General features: G+C 41.6%; 1 protein-coding gene across 1 annotated transcript in view; it reads left to right on the top strand.

Moving 5' to 3' along the window:
• The window catches only part of LOC115476280 (cadherin-12-like), a 434,758-nt gene that overhangs the window by 330,890 nt on the left and 77,251 nt on the right, over positions 1-26,617 (top strand). The window contains exon 3 of the mRNA XM_030212608.1: positions 11,294-11,715. Coding sequence (XP_030068468.1) covers positions 11,485-11,715 — 231 coding nt within the window. The 5' untranslated portion in view covers positions 11,294-11,484. The remainder of the gene's footprint in view (positions 1-11,293; positions 11,716-26,617) is intronic.

Genomic DNA, 26,617 nt, shown 5'->3' with positions numbered 1-26,617 from the left:
AGTTTATTTTTCATTTAATATACCGCCTTTCATAAATTCAAAGTAGTTTACAAATAGAATCAATAAAAACATAAGGAAAAAGGAATAAGATGGCCAACTATGAAGAGAGAGAGAGAGAGAGAGGACAGCAAAAGCATTAGAAAGTAGTAACAGAAACAGGGGACATAAAAGCTGACCAGTCAGGTGACCTTACATAAGTACATAAGTATTGCCATACTGGAAAGACCAAAGGTTCATCAAGCCCAGCATCCTGTTTCCAACAGTGGCCAATCCAGGTCACAAATACCTGGCAATATCCCAAAAAAGTACATAACATTCTATACTGCTTATCCCAGAAATAGTGGATTTTCCCCAAGTCCATTTAATAATGGTCTATGGACTTCTTCTTTAGGAAGCCATCCAAACCTTTTTTAAACTTCGCTAAGCTAACCATCTTTACCACTTTCTCTGGCAACGAATTCCAGAGTTTAATTACACGTTGAGTGAAGAAAGATTTTCTCTGATTCATTTTAAATTTACTACATGCCCCCTAGTCCTAGACTTTTTGGAAAGCATAAACAGACGCTTAACATCTACCCGTTCCACTCCACTCATTATTTTATAGACCTCTATCATAAATCCCCTCAGCCACCTTTTCTCCAAGCTGAAGAGCCCTAGCCGCTTTAGCCTTTCCTCATAGGGAAGTCGTCCCATTCCCTTTATCATTTTTGTCGCCCTTCTCTGCACCTTTTCTAATTCCACTATATCTTTTTTGAGATACGGCGACCAGAATTGAACACAATATTTGAGGTGCGGTCGCACCGTGGTGTGATACAAAGGCATTATAACGTCATTTTTGTTTTCCATTCCTTTCCTAATAATACCTAACGTTCTATTTGCTTTCTTAGCCGCAGCAGCACACTGAGCAGAAGGTTTCAACGTATCATCAACGACGATGCCTAGATCCCTTTCTTGGTCTGTGACTCCTAACGTGGAACCTTGCTTGATGTGGCTATAATTCGGGTTCCTCTTTCCCACATGCATCACTTTGCACTTGCTCACATTAAACGTCATCTGCCATTTAGACGCCCAGTCTCCCAGTCTCGTAAGGTCCTCTTGTAATTTTTCACAATCCTCCCATGATTTAATGACTTTATGTAACTTTGTGTCATCAACAAATTTAATTACCTCACTAGTTACTCCCATCTCTAGTTCATTTATAAATATGTTTAAACGCAGCGGTCCCAGCACAGACCCCTGGGGAACCCCACTAACTACCCTTCTCCATTGAGAATATTGACCATTTAACCCTACTCTCTGTTTTCTATCTTTTAACCAATTTTTAATCCACAATAGAACACTACCTCCTATCCCATGACTCTCCAATTTCCTCTGGAGTCTTTCATGAGGTCCTTTCTCAAATGTCTTCTGAAAATCCATATACACAATATCAACCGGCTCACCGTTTATCCACATGTTTGTTACCCTTCAAAGAAATGTAGTAGATTTCTGAGGCAAGATTTCCCTTCACTAAATCCATGTGGACTTGTCTTATTAACCCATGCTTTTGAATATGCTCTGTAATTTTGTTCTTAATAATAGTCTCTACCATTTTGCCCGGCACTGACGTCAGACTCACCGGTCTATAATTTCCCGGATCTCCTCTGGAACCTTTTTTAAAAATTGGTGTTACATTGGCCACCCTCCAATCTAACGGAACCGTTCTCAATTTTAAAGATAAATTACATATTACTAACAAAAATTTTAAGGATAAATTACATATTACTAACAATAACTCCGCAAGTTCATTTTTCAGTTCTATCAGTACTCTAGGATGAATATCATCCAGTCTAGGAGATTTGCTACTCTTCAGTTTGTAGAACTGCCCCATTACATCCTCCAGGTTTACAGAGAATTCATTAAGTTTCTCTGACTCGTCAGCTTCGAATACCATTTCTGGTACTGGTATCCCACCCAAATCTTCCTCGGTGAAGACAGAAGCAAAGAATTCATTGAATCTCTCCGCTACGGCTTTGTCTTCCCTGATCGCCCCTTTTACTCCTTGATCATCTAGTGGTCCAACTGATTCTTTTGCCGGCTTCTTGCTTTTAATATACCTAAAAAAAAATTTCGTATGTGTTTTGGCCTCCAACTCAATCTTTTTTCGAAGTCCCTCTTAGCCTTCCGTATCAGTGCTTTGCATTTGACTTGACATACATTATGCTGTTTCTTATTATTTTCAGTCGGTTCCTTCCATTTTCTGAAGAATTTTCTTTTAGCTCTAATAGCTTCCTTCACCTCACTTTTTAACCATGCTGGCTGTCGTTTGGTCTTTCTTCCTCCTTTTTTTAATACGCAGAATATATTTGGCCTGGGCTTCCAGGTTGGTGTTTTTGAACAGCAGCCACGCCTGATGTAAATTTTTGACCCTCGCCGCCACTCCTCTGTTTTTTTTTTCCATCATTCATATTATGATCACTGTTATCAAGCGGCCCCAACACCATTACCTCCTGCACCAGATCATGCGCTCCACTAAGAACTAGGTCTAGAATTTTTCCTTCTCTCGTCGGCTCCTGTACCAGTTGTTCAATAAAGCAGTCCTTGATTTCATCAAGGAATTTTACCTCCCTAGCATGCCCCGATGTTACATTTACCCAGTCAATATCAGGGTAATTGAAATCACCCATTATTATTGTGTTGCCCAGTTTGTTTAGTTTACGTCCCTAATTTCCTTTAACATTTCTGCATCCTTCTGTTCATCCTGGCCAGGTGGACGGTAGTGCACTCCCATCACTATCCTTTTCCCCTTTACACATGGAATTTCATTCCATAGTGATTCCAAGAAGTGTTTTGTTTCCTGCAGAATTTTCAATCTATTTGATTCAAGGCTCTCGTTAATATACAATGCTACCCCTCCACCAATTCAATCTACCCTATCACTACAATATAATTAGTACCCCGGTATGACAGTGTCCCACTGGTTATCCTCCTTCCACCCGGTCTCAGAGATGCCTATTATATCTAATTTTTCATTTAGTGTAATATATTCTAACTCGCCCATCTTATTTCTTAGGCTCCTGGCATTCGCATATAGACATTCCAAACTATGTTTGTTGTTCCTATTTACATTTTGCTCATTAGTTGACAGTATTAATTTGCAGTCTTTTGTCTGTTTTTTATTTAAGGACACCTGATCTACTATGGTCTGTTTTGCAGCCTCACTATCAGGATACCTTATCTTCCCTGTTTTGGTGATACCTTTGAAAGATATCTTATCCTGAACCATGCGCTTTTGAGTGACTGTCGGCCTTCCTCCCATTTCTAGTTTAAAAGCTGCTCTATCTCCTTTTTAAATGCCGATGCCAGCAGCTTGGTCCCACCCTGGTTAAGGTGGAGCCCATCCTTTCGGAATAGGCTCCCCCTTCCCCAGAATGTTGCCCAGTTCCTAACAAATCTAAACCTCTCCTCCCTGCACCATTGTTTCATCCACGTACATAAGTACATAAGTACATAAGTAGTGCCATACTGGGAAAGACCAAAGGTCCATCTAGCCCAGCATCCTGTCACCGACAGTGGCCAATCCAGGTCAAGGGCACCTGGCACGCTCCCCAAACGTAAAAACATTCCAGACAAGTTATACCTAAAAATGCGGAATTTTTCCAAGTCCATTTAATAGCGGTCTATGGACTTGTCCTTTAGGAATCTATCTAACCCCTTTTAAACTCCGTCAAGCTAACCGCCCGTACCACGTTCTCCGGCAACGAATTCCAGAGTCTAATTACACGTTGGGTGAAGAAAAATTTTCTCCGATTCGTTTTAAATTTACCACACTGTAGCTTCAACTCATGCCCTCTAGTCCTAGTATTTTTGGATAGCGTGAACAGTCGCTTCACATCCACCCGATCCATTCCACTCTTTATTTTATACACTTCTATCATATCTCCCCTCAGCCGTCTCTTCTCCAAGCTGAAAAGCCCTAGCCTTCTCAGCCTCTCTTCATAGGAAAGTCGTCCCATCCCCACTATCATTTTCGTCGCCCTTCGCTGTACCTTTTCCAATTCTACTATATCTTTTTTGAGATACGGAGACCAGTACTGAACACAATACTCCAGGTGCGGTCGCACCATGGAGCGATACAACGGCATTATAACATCCGCACACCTGGACTCCATACCCTTCCTAATAACACCCAACATTCTATTCGCTTTCCTAGCCGCAGCAGCACACTGAGCAGAAGGTTTCAGCGTATCATCAACGACGACACCCAGATCCCTTTCTTGATCCGTAACTCCTAACGCGGAACCTTGCAAGATGTAGCTATAATTCGGGTTCCTCTTACCCATATGCATCACTTTGCACTTGTCAACATTGAACTTCATCTGCCACTTGCACGCCCATTCTCCCAGTCTCGCAAGGTCCTCCTGTAATCGTTCACATTCCTCCTGCGACTTGACGACCCTGAATAATTTTGTGTCATCGGCGAATTTAATTACCTCACTAGTTATTCCCATCTCTAGGTCATTAAGACTTTGAAGCTCTGCCTGTCTCTTGGGCCCTGTGCGTGGAACGGGTAGCATTTCAGAAAATGATACCCTAGAGGTTCTGGATTTGAGCTTTCTACCTAAGAGTTTTTAAAACTAAGGGGAAAAGACTGTGGAGGTTAGTTGATAAAATTTGCTTTTTTTTATATTTTTCTTTTGTCTATCACTAACCTACAGTAAGGAGAATGGCCTATTGAAAAGCCTTAGTGAAAAGGTTGGCTTTAAGGGAAGTTTTAAAATGGTGATAGGATTGTTCATTTCATAGGGTAAAGGACAAGGTGTTCTAAAGTGAATGACTGAGCAAGAAGAATGCAGTACTGCATGTAGTTTGAAGTCTGGTATGTGATAATGCAGTGGTGGAAAGCTGATGGGCTGTAGAAGAGGAGTGGAGGAGTGGCCTAGTGGTTAGGGTGGTGGACTTTGGTTCTGGTGAACTGAGAAACTGAGTTTGATTCCCACTTCAGGCACAGGCAGCTCCTTGTGACTCTGGGCAAGTTACTTAACCCTCCATTGCCCCATGTAAGTCGCATTGAGCCTGCCATGAGTGGGAAAGCACAGCATACAAATGTAACAAAAATAAAAAAAGATAAAAGAACACAGACGGGCCTGTACAGAATGAGGAAAGATGAAAGATATGCAGGAGCATTAGAAAAAAACTTTATGGGTTAATGTTAGAATTTTATACTGTATTTGAAAGATAATGGGGAGCCGATGATGGTATTTAAACAAAGGGATAATGTTGTCAAATTGACAAAAACCAGAAAGGATACAAATGGCAGTATTTTGGATGGGCTGCAGTTTTTTGATGAGGGTAGAAGGAAGGCCTGCATAGATAATATTGCAATAATCGAGTTTGCTTAGAACTGATGCATGAAGGAGAGTAGCACATGCATCCTCATCCTAAAATAGACAGACATAACGGATAGAGCAGAGAAAACAAAAACATGAACGTACAACCAGAGAAATATGGGGGATGAAAGAGTTGAGAATCAATAATTGAGAATCAAGAGTGATTCCTAAGCATTGTAGGGAATCGACTACTTGAATAGGAGAACCTTGAAAGAGGGGACTAACTGACAGGGTGAGTGTAGATCTGGCTTACCAACGTGCTAAAGTTTTGGAGGAGTTAAGTACCAGATGGTTTAAAGATAGCCAGTGATCAGTGGACTCAAGGCAACTCTGTAGGGCAAAGAGATTAGGTACAGTGGGATCTTGGATAGTGCGTAAAAGGATAGTGTCTGTATAAATATAAAATGAAAAACCCAGGTGTTGGATCATAAGAGCCAAAGGGGACAGAAAAATATTAGAGAAGCGTAGAGATAATAGAATACTGAGGAACATCACATTGCAGGGCTCAGGAAGATGAAGTACCTTGGGAGGGCTGTCCTACAAACTGACAATAAGATAGAAAAGAAGTGAACCAACAGTAAACAGTCCCAGAAAGACCCAGGGAAGCCAGACAAGAAAGCAGTCGAAAACAGCAATTAAATCCAGTGAGATTAAAAGAACCTGTGAGCCCCTATCAAAAGTAGAATTAATGTCATTTAAAAGTGAGGTAACTATGGTTTCAGTAGAGTGACCACACCTGAAACCAGATTGCTCGGATTAAAATATTGGAGGCCTCGATATGATCCTAGGATTGGTAAAATACTGTTTTCTGTATAAGGATATTGGATAATAACTTGTGGGGTCATGTTTGTTAAGTGTGGAATTCTTCAAAACCGAATGTACTACTGAGATTTTCCAGGAAGCTGGAATGGCTTCCATGGAAAGACTATTTTTAATCATCCACAGAGTAACAGAAAGGAGCTTATGTGTAGAATTGGTGAGCCAAGAAAGAAGCAGGGGGTCCAAATTACAAAATGCTTTCTTAACAGGGGTGAAAGTTTTAGTAAGATCAGAGATAGCACAGGCAATAGGAGTGGGAGGGTTAGCAGGGACTGTCACAGATAAAGTAGAAATAGGAAGAGTAGATGGTGCCAAGGGTGCTTTTGAAGATGCACACTATTGGAGCTGGAAGGGAGGGAGGTGACTGTAAAAAAAATGTGGATGCTGTGGGTGAAGGGAGGGAGGGGGCTGTAAAAAGGATGGATGCTGGTTGTGGAGAGATGGAAGGGGAGGGGGCTGTAAAAAGGTGAATTACTACTACTACTACTACTATTTAGCATTTCTATAGCGCTACAAGGCACACGCAGTGCTGCACAAACATAGAAGAAAGACAGTCCCTGCTCAAAGAGCTTACAATCTAATAGACAAAAAATAAATAAAGTAAGCAAATCAAATCAATTAATGTGAACGGGAAGGAAGAGAAGAGGGTAGGTGGAGGCGAGTGGTTACAAGTGGTTACGAGTCAAAAGCAATGTTAAAGAGGTGGGCTTTCAGTCTAGATTTAAAGGTGGCCAAGGATGGGGCAAGACATAGGGGCTCAGGAAGTTTATTCCAGGCATAGGGTGCAGCGAGACAGAAGGCGCGAAGTCTGGAGTTGGCAGTAGTGGAGAAGGGAACAGATAAGAAGGATTTATCCATGGAGCGGAGTGCACGGGAAGGGGTGTAGGGAAGGACGAGTGTGGAGAGATACTGGGGAGCAGCAGAGTGAATACATTTATAGGTTAGTAGAAGAAGTTTGAACAGGATGCGAAAACGGATAGGGAGCCAGTGAAGGGTCTTGAGGAGAGGGGTAGTATGAGTAAAGCGACCCTGGCGGAAGATGAGACGGGCAGCAGAGTTTTGAACCGACTGGAGAGGGGAGAGGTGACTAAGTGGGAGGCCAGCAAGAAGCAGATTGCAGTAGTCTAAACGAGAAGTGACAAGGGTGTGGACGAGGGTTTTGGTAGAGTGCTCGGAAAGAAAGGGGCGGATTTTACGGATGTTGTAAAGAAAGAAACGACAGGTCTTGGCGGTCTGCTGGATATGAGCAGAGAAGGAGAGAGAAGAGTCAAAGATGACCCCAAGGTTTCGAGCTGAGGAGACAGGGAGAATGAGAGAGCCATCAACAGAAATAGAAAACGGGGGGAGCGGGGAGGTGGGTTTGGGGGGGGAAAATGAGAAGCTCGGTTTTGGTCATATTTAATTTCAGGTGGCATTGAGACATCCAGGCAGCAATGTCAGACAAGCACGCTGAAACTTTGGTTTGGATGCAAGGTGAGATATCAGGGGTAGATTTGCGAGTCATCAGCATAGAGATGGTAGGAAAAGCCATGGGATGAGATTAATGAACCAAGGGAAGAAGTGTAGATAGAAAAGAGGAGGGGACCAAGAACAGAACCCTGAGGTACGCCAACAGGCAGAGGGATAGAAGTAGAAGAGGATCCACCAGAGTGAACACTAAAGGTGCGGAGGGAGAGGTAGGAAGAGAACCAGGAAAGGACGGAGCCCTGGAATCCAAGTGAGGACAGGGTATCGAGAAGTATGCTGTGATCGACAGTGTCAAAAGCAGCGGAAAGATCAAGAAGAATGAGGATGGAATATTAACCTCTGGATTTAGCCAGTAATAGGTCATTGGAGACTTTAGTAAGCGCAGTTTCGGTTGAGTGGAGAGGGCGAAAACCAGATTGTAATGGGTCAAGAATAGCATGTGAGGAGAGAAAATCAAGGCAGCGGCGGTGAACAGCACGCTCAAGTAATTTGGAGAGAAAAGGAAGGAGGGAGATGGGTCAAGTGAAGGCTTCTTAAGGAGAGGTGTGACCACAGCATGTTTAAAGGCAGCAGGGACAGTCGCAGTGGAAAGTGAGAGGTTGAGAATGTGACAGATAAAAGGAATAAGAGTAGGAGAGATGGCATTAAGAAGGTGGGTGGGAATGGGATCAGAGGAACAGGTGGTACATTTTGAGGAAGAAAGGAGAAGTGTAGTTTCCTCAATAGTAACTTCAGGAAAGGAGGAAAGGGAATGAGGGGAAGGAGAGAGAGGGGAACGGACTAGTGGAGGGAGAGCTGGTGAGGTAGAGAAAGCAAGGTTTATCTTTTGAACCTTGTTGTGAAAGAATTCAGCAAGGGTCTGAGGAGATAATGAAGGGGGAGTTGGGGGAGGGGGCACCTTGAGGAGAGAGTTCAATGTGGTGAAGAGAAGTCAAGGATTAGAGCCAAGAGAGTTGGTCAGTTGGATATAATAATCCTGTTTGGCACGTAAAAGAGCAGATTGGAAGGAGGTCAGCATGAACTTAAAGTGTAAGAAATCAGCAAGGGCCCGAGATTTCCGCCAGAGGCATTCAGCGGAGCGGGTACAGGAACGTAGGTAGCGGATATTAGAAGTCAGCCAAGGTTGGGGTTTTGTACGCCTTACAGGGCGGGTCATCAAAGGTGCAAGAGTGTCTAAGGCAGAGGATAGAGTATTGTTGTAAGAAGAAACAGCCTCGTTGACAGACGTGGATGGTGCCACAGTAGAGAAGAGGTTTGAAACATGGGAGCATAGAGATGAAGGGTCAATATCGTGAAGATTCCTAGATAAATTAGATAGGATAGGACGGGACTGGGAGGGAGGAGATTTAAGTGTGAAAGTTATAAGATGGTGATCAGAGGAGGGATGATCAGAGGCAAGGAAACTAGAAGGTGAAGAGTTGGAGGAGAAGATGAGATCAAGACAGTGACCATTTTGATGAGTGGGGGAGGTGGAGCATAGTTGGAGATTAAAGGACGACTAATGCTATGTGTTGGTGCAGGAAGGGAGGGAGCTATAAAAAAGGTGGATGCTGTGGGTGGAGGGACGGAGAGGGCTGTAAAATAAAGTGGATGCTGTGGGTAGATGGAGGGGGCTGTAAATAAAAGGCTGATGCTATGGGTGGAGGGAAGGGAGGGGTGCTGTAAAAAAAAGATGGATGCTATGTGTGTGGGTGCAGGAAGGGGGGGCTGTAAAAACGGTGGATGTTGTGTGTGGGTGTAGGGAGGGGGTCTGTAAAAAAGGTAGATGCTATGGGTGCTGGGAAAAGTATGGATGGTATCTGTGCAGGGAAGGGGGTTGTAATATTGGCTAAATTTTGTGCACAGAATTTTGAGTTTTTTTGGTGCAGAATTCCAGCAAGAGTAATATTTGCTTACACCGTATGTTGTCTATTAAAATGGTTTATTGCGTATTGTGTCGAAAAACATTTAAAAAGTGGCATAAAGCAGCATTTGGAGGTTTTTCTTGCTAAAACGTTCAAATTGCTTTTTTCTAAACCCATTATCTAAACGTTTTTCTATGCTGTTCGTTTGCAGTGCGTTTAAATCACAAGGGGGCCTGTTGGGGGTGGGATTTGGGCGTTCCTAACACTTGGAAATTTTTTGTCATAGCAGAACAAAACAAAAACATCCAGGACAAAAACTAAAATGTTTTGAGCTAGATCTGTTTTAATAATGATTATGCCACAAAAAAGTGCCCTAAATGACCCAGTGACCACTGGAGGGATGAAGGATTGACCTCTCCCCTCTTACTCCCCCAGTGGTCACTGACCCCCATCCCACCACTCAAAGATGTGAAAGAAACAGTACATACCAGCCACTATAACAGCTTCAGATGTTATGGCCAGTCCTATTAGAGAAGCAAGCAGGTCTCTGGAGCAGTCTAGTGGTCGGTGCAGTACACTGTGGAGAAGAGGATCCAAGCCCATAATCCACTCTAACTGTTAGACTTGTGGTGGAAAGTGTCAACCCACGAAAGACCTACTGTACCCACATATAAGGTGACACCTGCAGCCATAGGGGGTATTGTAGTGGTGTATAGTTGGATACAGTAAGTTTTTGGTGGGTTTTGGAAGACTCACCATACAATATAAGGGGGTAAGGGTGAGATGTGTACCTATGACCTTTTATGTGAAGTCCACTGTCTTGTCCTCTGGGGTGCCTTACTGCTCTGCTGGGATATCTATGAGGCCAGTATCCTAGGAATGCTGGCACCTTCTACATCCCAGTGGCTTGATTTTGTTCATTTTTCACTTGGTTGTTTCTTTTTTCTCGAAAATGGACCAAAAAGGTAAACACGCAAAGCACAAAAACCCCTAGCGAGTGGCCATTTTTTGGGGAAAAAAAAAAGGTAGATAGACATTTTGCTGTTTCAAAGATTACTTTGTTCGACTCCTGGATTCTGGACATTTTGAGCAAAACAACCAAAATCGAACTTAGATGTCTTATCGAAAATGTCCCTCCATGACATACTTTGAATTATTTAAATATTTTTACTGCTGTAATTGTCTTATTACTTACATGACTTATTCTTGCTGTACACTGCCTTGAGTGAATTCCTTCAAAAAGGCAGTAAATAAATCCTAATTAAAATAAATAAAATAAATACATGGCAGCAAATCAGCTGAGCACTATTCTGTAAAGGAGCGTGTAAATGGCATAACATGTAAATGCAAAGGGACGGGGTTCACAAGAGCAGAGAATGGGAGAGGCATGGGTGGGGTTGCCACTTATGCATTACCATTTACAGAATACAGTAAGTTACCCACATCTTTGTTGCAAATAGACACCTGCAGTTACGCCAGATCTATGGTCCATAAATGTAAGGCACACTGAAACTGAGTTACACTAATATTCTGTAGTGGAATCTGAATGTCCAGATGCCATTATAGAATGGGTTATCATTGCACGTCATTGGAGCACCTAAAAGGGAATGCTCACTTATAGAATTTCTTCCATAATGTCTAGCATTTTAACGAAGTGATGGATTCAACCAAAACATTTTAACAGTTGTGTTTGCTTGTATCCCTTTAATCTTCAAACAGATGCTGTTCTTGCCATTCTTATCCTTTACAGGAATTTAATATAATTAGATAATGCATGTAACTTTTCTATTGCAGGTCCCTATAGATGGAAATTATTGCAACACAACCTCTATTATCCAATGGAGTCATTACCTACATTAGCATTTCTACAATGAGATCAGGAAGCTAAGGTGGTAGAGGCCCCTGACACCTCAAACCTGGATCTAAAGGTTTGACGATAAGTGCTGGAGATTTTTGATCGCTTTGCGGAAGGGAACTCTTTGCCAATGCGTACAAGAAACTGCTTATCGCTGCTTCTCTGGGTCCTGTTTGACGGAGGTCTGCTAACACCACTGAAGTCTCAGCAGCCACCACAGATTTCAGCAGAAAGGCAAAGAGAAAATGTCTCCATGCCAGGGAGGAGATTACCCACCCAGCGAGTTAAACGGGGCTGGGTATGGAACCAGTTTTTTGTACTGGAAGAATACATGGGCTCTGAGCCCCAATATGTGGGAAAGGTAACTTCTCAGTTTTTTATTGCTGTTGTGAAATGTGACAAATGTGATGCATTTTAATGGTAACTGTTTAATATTTGAGCCACCTGAGCAGGGGACAGCAAACAACTGTTGTGTAACAAGTATTAGTAAAGCAAACAAAAATTCTAAACATTATTTTAAAAACTGAACTCAACATGACGGTTGTTGGCTTGCATCAGATTTATATTTACATACAGATTTTTGTAAAAAAACAGAAAACAAAATATAAAGGGGCAAAACACAAAAATATCTAAAAAAGATGTTTCTCTTTTATGGATTCACAGAGAAATCGAAAATAAGACAAATGGGGTGAATCTCTGTATTCTTGATCTTTCTCTGAATCAGTGAGTGACCAGTTAGGAATAGAAATGAATTCCAGGAATAGAAACAGTGTAGATTTAGACTTCATCAGTCCTCCGTCATTTTAGAACCATCAGCTACATTGAACATTGGGATCTGTTTTGCAGCCGCTGACAGCTAAGTGCCGAGATTTTGTCGTAGTACAGTATTTCACCTCCTCTGTGAATCCTACGTTTGTGCTATCACCTTGGTTACTGCCAGTTGTGGGTATTCTTAATATCGAAGAACACATTGCCAAGTTTATGGATTCGTATGAATTTAAATTGGAGCAGGACATTGCAAGGATAAGGTTTAACTTATTTAATACTACTGGACATTATTAGCAAAGACTCCTATGCTTAACACTCACAATTCAAATCAGGGTTAATATATTCTGGATTTTATAGTATTGTAACCTCCTCAGAAAAACCCTGTTGGGCTGCAGAAGGGGTGAGTGTTTTTTTTCTGGGAGGGGTTACTCAGTTGAGGAACATTGTCACACAATCAGAAGGGGCTGGGGTAATAAAATACTGTGCTGCTAGGGAATGGACCCATGGTTTACAGGGGGGGGGGGAGTGGTTGTATTAGATTACAGTAAGAGAGTGTTATGAGAAGAGATTATTGGCATAAATTATTAAATCAGGGGAGGAGTCTGGGTTATAGAAATGTTAGCTCGGACCTACACGGGGTCTTTGGTAACTTGAATCTCTGCTAAGACCCTAGGAACTGAAGGGGAGTATCCTCTGCTGGCAAAAGAAATGGGGAGCTGTAGTGGGAGCACAGTGTAGCATTTCTGCCCACTAGCAGAGGCAACTAGAAGTGGAGAATTGGCTCTCTGAGGAGAAGAGATGGAGAACTCAGAGAGTTGAGCAGAGAAGTGTCCTGCCAGGGGAAGGAGGTGTGGGTGAGGGGAATCACACTTCAAAGATTGGATGGATGAAGGCGGTCCGGTCCATGCATAAGCCTGGCCGCTGGATGTGAATGCATTACCAAAAGCCGTGAAAACAACTTATGATCACCTAAACTTTCCGGAAATTATTAAAAACTAACCTGTTCAAAAAGGCATACCCTACCGACCCAACAAAACCAAAACTCATAATGGACATATAATAACTCTTCCTCTCTACGATTCCCTAATGTGTCTGAACACACGAACCTTATTCTACCACAACATTACTGTGTTTGTTCATACCGGAATTGGCGAACACCTTTATGGTACTATGTAAGCCACATTGAGCCTGCAAATAGGTGGGGAAATGTGGGATGCAAATGTAACAAATAAATAAATAAATGAGTACTTATACAGAGACTCCCATTTCCACTTATTTGTATAGTGCTACTAGCTATTGTCACCACTAGGTGTCACCCTAGGGTGCAGGTCCCAGTCCTGATGACTGGTTAAGCAGAGTGAGCCCTGATGGAGTCTCACTCAGGTATGGCTGGTACTCAGGGCCGGTCTTAGGCAGAGGTGACCAAGGCGCAGCACCTCAACTCTGCCTCGCTCGTGCCTCCGCTCCGACCTCTGCCGCTGCTCGCCTTAGTCACCTCAGATGATCCCCATTCCCGCGGCTCGGCCACTCCGCTCCCGCCACCACCGGCACGGCATCCACCCCTGGCTTGGGCCCGCTACTAACTGTAGTGAACTTGAACTGAATAATTTCTAGGGAGGGGAGGTTTCATGATAGCATTGTGCTTATTATTTCAATCAGGTTTTTTTGTACAAGTTTAGCTTCATTTGTCTTTATTTGAAATTTTGTAAATAAAAAAATGTTCTAAAAATGGAATAATCTTATCAATGGGGTGGAGCTAGGGTGGGGGTGGTGCTAGGGTAGGCAGGGCTAGGATGGGGCCCCACCAAATTGGTCTGCATAGGGCCCTGCACTTGCTAAGACCGGCCCTGCTGGTACTGAAAGGGAACTGCAGTCTACCTGCTGTTTCTACATCCTCCCAGAATTAGCCCAACCTAACCCTATGGGAATCCTTTTCCTACAATAACCTCCGTTACCAGCATTTCCTCAAAAGACATGTTTTATTATAGTTATAACAAACAGAAAATACAAACCTTTATCCTTGGCATTTTCTCAAAGGGCTTCTATAATACACAAAATGCCACCAGTAACAAAATAATACTTACCCTTTCTTTACAAACAGTAGGACATCAAACATATATCTTTCTGGTTCCACAGCACTAGTTGCTCTTAGGCACTCAATCCCTCTTCCAGGCTTAGCCTGCAGTGCTGTCTCTCTTATTTGCAATGCGCTGCAGGAGGAGGTTTCTCCCTTTCCCCTCTCCGCATACATGTGTCACATTTAGACTCTTAAACCCTTTTCCCGGTTCAGCCTACCAGTGCTGCCTCCCTCAGGGGCCAATGCTAAAAAGCTAATGTCAGCATTAAAGGCAGTTAGTGCCATACTAGCATGCATGTTAATATGTGCAGAACCTTTCTTTAAATTAGTCACCTTACTTTCTAATTCTTCTCTCTTACCTATCTATATGTTCCATCTTTGCTTCTACCCTTCACTGTCAATTAAAATGTTCTATTACGTATTGTGTTGACATTGTAAGTAGTATCCTATGCCATACTTTGTATTGTTATTTGAACATTTTTTACTTCTGTAATTGCCTAGTGCGTATGTTTGATGTATTCTTACTGTACACCGCCTTGAGTGAATTCCTTCAAAAAGGCAGTAAATAAATTCTAATAAATAAATAATGTTCAGAAGGCTGTAGTGGGACTATTAACATGCATACCAAAGATGGCCACAAATTGTATTTAAATGTGTTCAAATGGCTGTTAATGAGGTCAGTCAGTATTCCCTCCCAATGCTCATGCTGAAGCAAATAGCAAATGCTGGGCTTAATGCTGAAAACTTACCTCCACCTCGGGGGTGGCATTTAAGGTTTCCAGGAGAAGATTTCTTGTCAATTTATATTTAGCTGTTTTATCCTTTTTGTGTTTTCTTGTAAACCTATTATATATTATGTAAGCCGCATTGAGCCTGCTAATAAGTGGGAAAGCGCGGGGTATAAATGTTACAATACAATACAATTTGGCACATTAAAGTGTGAGTTTTGGCCTTTTTTTTGTAAGAAAAAGGATGCCCATGCAAGTTTTAAACGCCGATAGTGAGAAGTAAACGTGTGCAAATCCAAGCAGAACCAAAAGTGAAAGCTCACATTGGTGCCTGTTTATATGCACTTAAATATGAGCCTTGAGGTGTAAATAATTTTTAAAAGACTCAAATATAAAAGCACAGAACAGTCCTGATGTGCCTGCACTTCCAGTTTCATCTGGACAAGAGCCCTGCTTATCGCAAAACCCTTACGCATGTGTGTCAAAACCCGTATGCACTCCCCCTACTTTTGGTTTCATAGTTCGATTTCACCATGCATAAAATTTAAATATAATTAGCTTTCAGCATTGGTCAGCTCTTTTCCTGTGTTGTTGTCGTGCTACAGGGTTTTGCACTGTGAGCTTTATTGTGAAGGTTTGAGCATAGGTGCGTACGTCTAGTAGCGCTATAGAAATCATAAGTAGTAGTAGTAGATCCCTTAGATTGCAAAGCACTACTCAAGAAAATTTCTCCCTTCTCTCTCTCTGTATGCGACATGTACTGCTTTAATTCTTAGCACTGCTGTAATCCTTCATCATGTGAATAAACCTAGCTGCATTTAATTCATGCCTAGGTTATACCTCTACCTAGTCTTGTTTACTGGGATCTCTGTTCCCCAAACTGAAGCTTTCCTTCCCTAGCCTAAGCCGCCTTCTGGGCACTCTTTCAAGGCTACAATAATCCTTTTAAACCTTTTCCAAATGTTTTCCTTTCCCAGCCTGTCTTTACCTTCTGGCTTACTCCTTGCTTCAGGGTCCTATTCAGTGCCCTAAGAGTCTCAGCATGTGTGTGTTCTTCCTGTGCTCGGTTTCTAGCTCCTTCAAGTATTGCCCACAGTGTGTGCTTCCAGTCATACCCTCTTGCTATTGCCAAAGAAGCTGAGTTATTTGCCTCGACTGATTAGAGACTAAAACCTGGGCTACCTGTCTAAAGAGGCTTTGCTCTCTGCCCCAGCTGGTTGCTAGATCCACTTTCTAGGCCTCGAGGCACAAAGCTTACCATGCTATGAACGTCTGATTTTGACCGGTTCAGTCCAATTTAGCGTATACGTTATTCAGCGAATAATGCACAAAGGGGTCCTGCATGGTTTTTACCGTTTGCAGTAGCAGCCAACAAGAATCTATGCAAATGTATTCCAGTGAGCTGATTAATATTAAAATGAGCATCCTGAGCAATGCACAGAAAGGAGAGCGTCCCTTTAACAAGCAAAGTTTTATGGCATGTCAGGAGCTGTCGCAGCATGATGGTGTCTTCTTGGCTGAGCAGTCTTCGGTCATATTATTTGCACGTGTGTGTGTCCTGCATGTAATAGAACTATGAAGAAGTTGTCTGGAGCCAAAAAGCACATTGTGGAGGTGTACCAACAGCACCTGTAGTTTTGAAAAAAAAAAAAAGCTACACGGCTTTCATACACGTGCATATAAACAATACCCCCCCCCCCCCCCCGGGGCAGGAAAGTTAGTGTGGAACCCCACAAAAAGACACTTTTACACTCTGGGGGGTTTATATGTGTACATAAAAGTAGTGTGTAGCACTGGAATGCTGTGAAAGTGCGTCCATAGCACATTCTGTTCAGGGTATGTGCATAGCATTGACGCTTACTGAGTAACTGTCCTACGCATGCGCTGGCGTCTTTTCTACCGAGCTGCTTGTTGTAATTGCGAGTAGCTCATTTGCATGAGATTTCCTTTCTGCATCACTCGTTATTTCACCATTTAACATTTACCGGGGATCTGAAAGCAATGGGTTTTTCAGGGGGGCTTTTGTATTATGTCCAGCTGTACCCCCTCCCCCATGCATTCTGCTTTGCTTGAAGATAACACAGGGCAAAGTACCATCATATATGATTTCCCTTGTATGATTTTATAATATCTGCAATTTGTTGTCTTTTGATTACTCAAGTCCACGAGGTATCACCTCTTAAGAAATTTTTCTCAGATTTATTTGCATTTCAGGTTGCCAAATTTTGGGAATTTTTACCGCCTAATTTTACTTCACTGTGGCATGTTAAGAAAGAGCCTAAATACTTTACTGTTTAATAGATATGTGATTAATAAATAATCACATATAATTAGAATATTCTTTTTTTAATGAGCTAACCTATAACTGTTTCTCCTAAATTTGTGACATCCTGGGCAAATTGTGCTTTAGTATCTTGCTGTAACCTACTGTGAACTATTTAAGACAGCGCTGCGTACGTCTAGTAGCGCTGTAGAAATGATTAGTAGTATTAGTGGGCTATAGGTGGCCTAACTGTAGCTGATTACAGGGAGTTGTTTGGATGTAGTCTGAGCAGTATGCAGGTGAAAGTATAATACGCATTAGAAATCTGTATTAGTACAAGTTTTTAGTGCAAAAGATGTTTACAACACCTGTGAAAAGGTGTTTTAAATGTTTGCATTAATAGCGGCATTAATGCACATTTTTGCAGTAACACAATCTACTTTAAATTTAAATGAGCTGGCTAGTACATTTACTGTCTATGTATGTTTTACGAATTTGCTCTTTACTATGGTGGTTGCAGGAAGCTTGAAATTGCAGGGGGGAATAGTTTTGTTGGGTAGTTTGTTTGAATTACATTGTTTCCAAGCGTTGGGATCAGCATGTTGGCAACCTTATTACCGTCTTCGCTTTGATGAAACAGAATGCATCCCAAGGTTCATCTCTTGGTGACGTTGGAGTGCTGTTTCTTTGTAGACTGAAAGCAGAAGTGTTCATCAGAAATCATAGCTGATGCTCTGTTAACACCCCCTCAGAGTTCTTTATTATATTGTCAGGGGCTTATTGCTGTCCTAATTTACGCTGGCATCCCAAGGAAATCACGACATAAAAGACAGTTAGTACAGACAAGAACAGATTCAACAAGGAAAGTTTCTCCACAACAACAACATAAAATCCCCATGTGCTTGGCTTCTCTATCACTCACAGATGTCTATGACTCCTGAAAGAACTGAACAGCAGTTCACATAATATGCATGCCAGAAGTCACATGAGCCGATGCTCAGAACTTTGGTGCTATAGCAAACAGCACAGGAACAGCGTAGAGGAATACTACTACTACTAATCATTTCTATAGCTCCGCTAGATGTCCGCTGCACTGTACACTTTTATATGCAGGTACTTTTTCTGTCCCTAGAGGGCTCACAATCTATGGTTTTTTTGTTTGTTTGCTTTTTTGTATCTGGGGCAATGGAGGACTTAACCTTCATTGCCCCAGGTACAAAACAAAACATAGATTGTGAGCCCTCTAGGGACAGAAAAAGTACCTTCATATAAAAGTGTACAGAGCTTCACTTGCCCAGAGTTACAAGGAGCTGCGGTGAGAATCAAACCCAGTTTCCCAGATTCTCAAGCCACTGCACTAACCACTAGGCTACTCCTCTACAAACAATATATACAGGTACTTATTTGTACCTGGGGCAGTGGAGGGTTATGTGAGTTACCCAGAATCACAAGGAGCTGCTGTGGGAATTGAAGCCAGTTCCCCAGGAACAAAGGCCGCTGCACTAACCACTAGGCTACTTCTCCATATTAATTGCATGCAAATAATATGCACACTGTGAGACCAAACATAAGGGGGTGGAATGTGCCTGGGGCATGCACACAAGAGTTTTGCAGTAAGCATGGATCTTGTGCATATGAGGCAGGCAACCCCTGAAGTGAAGCATATATGGCGCCTTTCAAATTAGTTTTTTTCATTGAAGGCTTATATTTAAATATAGAAAACAGGCGCCAAATGTGTGCCTTCATTTTTAGCTTTGCTCGGACTCGCACATATGTTTCTCACTCCCTGTTTTTAGAGGCTTCCAAGGGCTTCCTTTGACTTCCAAATCAAATCAAAACTGGCAGATTTTAAGGAGAAAATCTTGGGAAATCCTTTCTTCAAATACCCTAACACCAGCTTCAAGCTGGTGTTAGGTTTCCAGCGGTAAGGGCGGGTTTGTTTTGTGTTCTGTTATCTGAGTCTTGGGGAAGGAATAGGAAATGACCTCATTAACATCTTTGACTACATTTAAATAGTATTTCAGCTAATCTTTGGCACATACATTGTTTCCCACCGCACTAGAGTTCTCTGAACATTCTGCGCAGGTGAACACTGGCACTAGTCCAATGTTAATCAGCTCCAGCACCGATGTTAGGTTCTGATCATCAGTAATAGATTCACTGTGTCATCAGGTTATCTCAATCTTGGTTTGCTGCCTGCCAACCTGTTGTGGTAGCTTCAGTGCCCTTATTGCCAGGATATGATATGATATATATATTAATGGAAATCTTACACTATGACATAAACATGTTGCCTGCCTAATGGATCTGCACACATTGTTGGGGCAGTGGTGCAGGTGGTAGCCTAGTAGTTAGAACTGTTGACTTGACATTCTGGGGTGGCAGGTTCAAAGCCCACTAGCGCTTTGAACTATTCACTTCACCCTCCTTATTACAGGGAAACAGTGCTTTATTGTGCTGGGCTCACACCTAACTGATGTAATCAGGAATTTTTACAATGCACTGTACCCTACTTTCATTTTGTACTTAACTCCCTAGGGAAGGAGGTTTGCTCATTGTGGGGCCCTTTTACTAAAGGGCTGGCGTGCAGCACGCCAATCTGAAACTTCCGCAGGAGCCCGGTGGTAGTTCCCACCCCTAGCATGTGCTATTTCAACACTACAAAAATAATATTTATGTAGTGTTGGTGCTTATCTGGTGGTAATCGCTGCCTGGTTACTGCTGGCTTAGAGTGGGAGCCCTTACCACCACCTCAATGGGTGGCGGTAAGTGCTCCCCCCAAAATGGCCACATGGCAAGTGGTTCACTACCACACAGCCATTTCTTTTCCAGAAAACAAGACAGCCTTTTACCCACTGCAGTAAAAGAGAGGGTCTCAGTGAGCATCAAAAACATGTGCTGACGCCACCGTAGGCCCCCTTTTACCGCACCTTAGTGAAAGGACCCCTGTATGAGGCAGTGAGCCTCTGCCATACCCTCCTGTAGCTATTATAGCTTCTCCGGTGGCCAGGGATCATAAATATGTCCTCTCCTTGGTCATCATGAGCCTGGCAAGCAGGATTGTGTCCTCCTTTGATACGTTTGGCTTCCTTCTGCCCAATGCCATTTTTTCTCGCTGTCCCTGTGGCATTGGCACCAAAAAAGGGCATCAAAACTTGTGCATGGATTGATCCATCTCCTTTCACTGAATCCACGCATAATTTTCCGCACTGAGTACTATTCTATAATAGACGTGCAACTTGACCCGCACAGCGCTATTCTATAACTCAACTCGCCTTATATAGAATATCATTTGCCTAATTTCTTTTGGCGCTGAATTTTGAGCTTGATATATAGAAGTCCCTCCTTAAAGACTATACTAGTTGTTCCCAAACCTGGTCCTGGAGGCACCCCAGCCTGTCAGGTTTTCAGGCTATCCACAATGAATATTCATGAGAGAAATTTGCATGCACTGACTCCACTACATGCAAATTTCTCTCATGAATATTCATTGTGGATAGCCTGAAAACCTGACTAGCTGGGGTGCCTCCAGGACCAGGTTTGGAAACCACTGGACTATATATACAGATCATTTTCAATTGTTATGATAATTTGTTAGATTCACTGTCAACCTTTTTTCCAGACAGCACACTAGAATGTCATTTACTTGTCACAAGCAGCACTATCAGACCGAAAGCATGCTTGTACTTCTAGTTTAACTCTAATTGATGCCACTAGTAGAGACGAGGATAAATCGATGGCTGTCACTCTGTTTAAAATGAGATTCAGATATAATCCTAACAGAATCTGGCAGGCATTTATACAGGTTAACGGCTGTCATAAATGGGGGAATAAAGCTGAGGCACAGACTATTTTGGATTTTGAGAAACTCCTTCTTGTGCTTGATTTGCCCTAATTCAAAGGAAACATGTATGAAAGAGATGTTTACTGAATTTCTTGAATAGTGGGATGGCAGGAAATCTGGACCGTACCGCCTGAAGAATAGAGAAACAGACAGAGGCAGGAGCTATAAACAATAGATGGAACACAGGGATCCAGTTTATAGGAAGTTTGGAGAGGGAGGGAGTAGACAAGAGGGACGCAGAAAGTGCAAAGGAGATGCAGTTAGAGAGGAAGAGGAGGGTATGCAAAGTAGAGAAAAGGGAAAGAGGAAGTGGGAAAAGTGCAGGAGGGAAGAGGAGAGAAATAGGAAAAGTGGAGGTAGAAATGGGACAGAACATGGGGTGAAGAGGGGTGTGGTGTGGAAGGAAGGATACATTTAAGGTAGACTTACTTCACGTTTCTCAGTGGTAGGTTGATTAGATCTCTCATATGGTCTGGGGTAATTCTGAATATGATTTGGTGGACCAGCATGCATATTTTGAATGAGAATTATTTTAGGGTGTGGAAATACAATCGTTAGATACTAACAAATCAAGAAAACTTTCCACTGGGTGAAAACGTTTGAAATGTTCAACAATACTCCTGTTTTGTACGTGAAGAAGGATAAAAAGGCCTCACAGAGCTCCTAGATTATCTTCATCTATCAGAGCTTAAACGGATTTATTAATGAGTCCTCTGTTCATCATTGGCCAAAAACCTTCTGTATTATACTATATTATGCTGTAATCTAATGCATTAATACATAAATGAATATGCATTAATACATCAATGAATATCAATGGCAATCTTGCTTAATAGCACAATATATCTCTACAATGAGACAGTAGTATAATGAATGTATAGTTTGAAAGAGCACTTATCTTTCAGACTGCCGGCACTAGGGATTTCCTCTATATTTCGTTCCCTCGCCCCAAGCGAAGTATAGAGGAAATCCCTAGTGCCGGCAGTCTGAAAGATAAGTGTTCTGTCAAACTATACATTCACTATACTACCGTTTCATTGTACAGATATATTGTGCTATTAAGCAAGATTGCCATTGATATTCATCGATGTATTAATGCATTAGATTATAGCATAATACAGTACAATACATTAAGCCCTTTCCTCAGGTCCATTATTTTGTATTTGAAGTAACTGACTAGTTCATTAGCTGACAGCGGGTAATCGCAACTGGTGGTCATCGCATTAATGTCTATCAAATTGTTTACCATTGCATTAGTGTTTTGTTTTTGTTTTTAGAGTTGTTGTGGTCTGTTACAATTTTTTCCACAGTAAAATTTGAATTTGGTATGTTGTAGTTTTGATTTGTGTTCTTAAAGTGCTGATTTCCATTCCTCTCTATTTGCATCTGATTTGTTCTTTCTCCGCTGATGTTTCTGTCTTTGGCAAGCCCTTTTTATATTTCCTAGAATGTTGCTGAACCATGGGACCACTTTTTACCTAGTTAGCCTTAACGTTTTCAGCGGAGCTATTTGGTCGAGTATGTCTCGGGTTCTGTGGTCCATTCAGAAAGGAACTGAGTGGTTTCAATGTTTGGAGACCATTGCTCATTGTGCATATGGCTCCAAAATAACATCCATTTACCCTCCCTCTTGTGAGAAAATGTGTTGTTTGCGGTTCTTTTATGTGAGTCTCGATCCAATTTATGGTTGTAATGATCTGACCACGGCACTACCTCCCATGTTATTCCTTCTATTGCAAAATTTTGGTTCTCAGAGATTCTCTGTGCAATTGTGTTGAAGGTGTGACTTGTTGCATATGTGGGTGTTGCATTTGGGATTGTGAAATTCCAATGTTTGAGGAAGTCATTAAATGCTTTTATGTTCTTGTCTCCCGGGTTCTGAATGTGTAGGTTTATATCACTGTCACGAAATGCCTAACCAGCAACATGGCCACTTAGAGGGTCTATCCCTAGCACAGCTCAGGTCTGCCTGCACCTGCTGCTTGTGCTCTACATTAGCACCCTCCTCCCACCGACTGGGTCATAACCGCCTCTGAGTGAGTCTCCCGCTCTCCTATTATCCCCAGTGATTTCTAGGTTGCTGGAGTCACACTCCCAGTGGTCTACAGTTTCCAGAAGGCACTCACATACCCAACACACAAACCACCAGGATTTTTTTTTAATCAGTCCAGACAAACAGGGCAAACAAACAATTATGTTTATTCTCAGAATTTGGAATAGTGGACAAAATAATTGTGCAAATAGTAAATAGTAACAAGTAACAGAAAAATGAATCAATTAGAAAACTAAACATTTGCATGCTTCCTAGAAAGTACCTGGGGATATCAGGGCATATATCTGTTCACAGAGCTTCAGCAACAATCTCTCTCTCTCTCTCCCCCTCCCTCTCCTCCCAGGCTGAAACTGAAGAAATAGCCAGCATCTGCTGGGTAATTTCAAAACTCCAGGCCAATCAGAGACCAGAACAGTCAAGTTTCAAATAAAAACTGGTTATATCACTGCAACACACTTTTAACAGTTTTAAGCATAAACATGCACCATCTGCTGGCCAAACAGGAGAAATACACTTCAGACACATTTAAGACAGGAAAATATCCAATACATTTTACAGGCTTAAAAAAACACACTGTTTCTTCACAATCACCTACTAGAATTATGTCAGAATGGTTAATGCACACATTTGAGACAAAGTCTGTGAAGTCTGTTTGAGACTCTATTTGCTGGGGGGGATGATAGCATAGAATACAGCATAAGTGGCCGTGGAGAGAGGAGTCTTGAATTGTACAAACAAATATTTATAAGTGGGGGAATTACATTCTGATATGATTTTAATCTTGAGAAAGGACTTGTAGATCATTGCAATGCCTCCTCCCCTCTTATTGCCTCTTACCAGGTGGGCAATTTTGGTGAACAGATTTCATTTAAAATTAGGACATTTTTATGGCAAACCCAGGTTTCAATTAATCCAACAGGCAGAAATACCTACTCCAAAACATTTAACAGATGGTTTCCTGGTTACTGCCATGAAGGTACTTATTAGATCAGAACAGAGCTGAACCCCAGGGATGAAATGCTTTGGAGTCAGGAGTTGTGCTTAGTAGTCAAAGGCCAAGATCTGGGACTTCCAGGTAGTAAGAAATGAAAGAACTGGAATCAAAGTTTGCACACATGTAGATAGACACAGAGACCTGGATCCTCTAGGTATTAATGACCTGAATTTAAACTGGAGTTGTTACAGGGTTGCACAACTTAGAGTCAACAGGTGGATCAATGCAGGAAGTAAGATTGAAAGTAAACTGGAACTGCAAACTTGGAACTGGAGTTAACATGCATAGAATAGAGAGGCCCATAATATTTTTCCCAACACAACATCAGCTGCTTGAAAGCTTTAGGACGGGTCTGGGTATCGGTTTGTTTGGCTCCTTCAATTGAAAAAATTGAAATTGGTGTAGGACTGATAGTGAAATGGAACTTGGACCTTGAAACAGAGAAACTTGGCAATAAGGATTACTTATGCAGGCATTTTGGTAGCTAGAAGGGAAGTTTGGTCTTCACGTTCCCGTAAACAATCCCCTGCTTCTTTGCAACTCCTTTCAAGTGACCCACAGCTAGTTCCTCATAGGGGTGTGGTCTTGGGGGTCTATCTGGTAATGTTAATTTGTTAGGATCCCAAACTATGCTCTGGAACTGACCCTGGTTTAAGCTGTCATTATGACTTTCATGTAAATAGTGAATAAGCCCATCACAAATGTCAGGTAAGAACAGCAGTGGAATGGAGTATGTGTCTGCGTAGTAAACTGTATGAGTTCTTGTATTCTGATTCAAAATGAATGGGATGCAATGTCAATCAGAGCAGCTCTCAAATCAGCAAAAGCAGTGTGCAAACATAACTTCATGCACTAGTGTTCACAAAAATGATAACCCACCTCAGTAAGATGCATGTATTATTATTATTTCTAATGTGAAAGCTTATGTGATATTTTGTTGCAGGGATTATTTGAAACCTTCAGCAAAACCTTGAGTCAGATTGCTGCTAACTGTCACAAAGGCACATGCCTTAGTGCATAACTTCCAAGGTTTCCATTAAACAGTGATGCTACTAAAGCTGTACTAGAGCAAAACTTCACGGCATTACTTCTGGAATTGAAATTTACAATAGAGCCATCAGTGATAGTCTGAGATTAAACTGCATCTGCACAGTAATATTGACCTGAATTAAGTTATAGTTGATGTTAAGTGGAAATAAAAACAAACAAACAAATCTGTCTAATTAAAACTGAGAAAGTTCATTAATGGATTTTTACTAAATGCAATTATTGCAAGCTGTATTAAAATCAATCTTCTCTACAACGAGGCGATTAAATTAGCATTAAAGCATGTTAGGAGGGTGTAGAGAGCACTTTAAGCTGTCTGGTTTAAGAAATGTATGCATGCATGCAACATTAAACCTAAGCACATTGACCTACACATCACTCGTGTGCCCCTAGACAAAGTTTGTTCAAATTTGGGCATCCAAATTTGTGGATGATCCTGGGATGTGTGCACAACCTAATTGCTTAGTGAGCATCTTTTCAATTGAAGGGGCCGAGCAAACCGATATCCAGACCCGTCCCAAAGCTTTCAAGCAGCTGATGCTGTGTTGGGAAAATATTATGGCCTACACCAGTGATGGGCAACCTTTTGAGCTTGGTGTGTCAAAATTCGCCAAAAAAACGAGCATAACTTGGGTGGTGTGTCACTTCGAGAAAAAAACCATAATTTCGCGATATTTATAGTTTAAATAACAAAAATGTATAATTGTAATATATAACTGTATTTAATAAACCAAAACCTAATTATTTAACTTACCTGCTTAGTGACTTCTTTGTTCATCTGTCAGTCGGTTTCTTTTGTTGGTCTTGATATTATTTAACTTGTGTGGGGTGCCGTGAACTAAAATAAGTGAGGGGGAGGGGGAATTCTTTAACTAATCTGCCTATTAGTGACTTTTTTGTTGCTCAATTTCATTGGCTAAATCTTCAATTGAAGGTTGGTATTTTGTACACTTCAAGCCCAAGAAAGCGCTACTAACTTCATCTTTCAATCTGTTTCTTTTGTTGGTTTTCATATTATTTAACGCTGAGAATAAGGTTTCACAAAAGTACGTAGAGGGAAAAATTGTGAGTAAAGCCATTGCTATATTTTTCAGAGTGCTAAAAGTGTCTGGTAATCGGATCCAGGCACTCCAAATTTCCTGGTAACTCAGATATTCTCTTAATAATTGCATCTTTATTTTGCATATCGTGAAATAGAACTGGTGCACATCTTAGGAGAGTTTCTTTAATAAATCCTCCCTCACTGAGTGCTTTTCCATGCTGAGCTATGGAGTGAGCAATGCTCAAACTTGCAGATGTTAAATTTGTAGAACCTTTTACAAATGTAAGGATGGAATTAGATTGGCTCTTATAAAAGTGTAGCTGCCTGGAAATGTATTCCTTCCTTTCATCCTCACTTTTTTTCAAGAGCTGGGAATGATTAGTTTCAAAATGTCTATTTATATTCCACATTCTGCTTACTACCGTTTCAGTACATAGAACGCAAAAT

The sequence above is a fragment of the Microcaecilia unicolor genome, chromosome 1, assembly GCF_901765095.1.
Source record: "Microcaecilia unicolor chromosome 1, aMicUni1.1, whole genome shotgun sequence".
NCBI classification, from domain to species: Eukaryota; Metazoa; Chordata; class Amphibia; order Gymnophiona; family Siphonopidae; genus Microcaecilia; species Microcaecilia unicolor.
The sequence above is the reverse complement of the archived record's forward strand: the minus strand, read 5'-3'. Positions and strand labels throughout refer to the sequence as shown.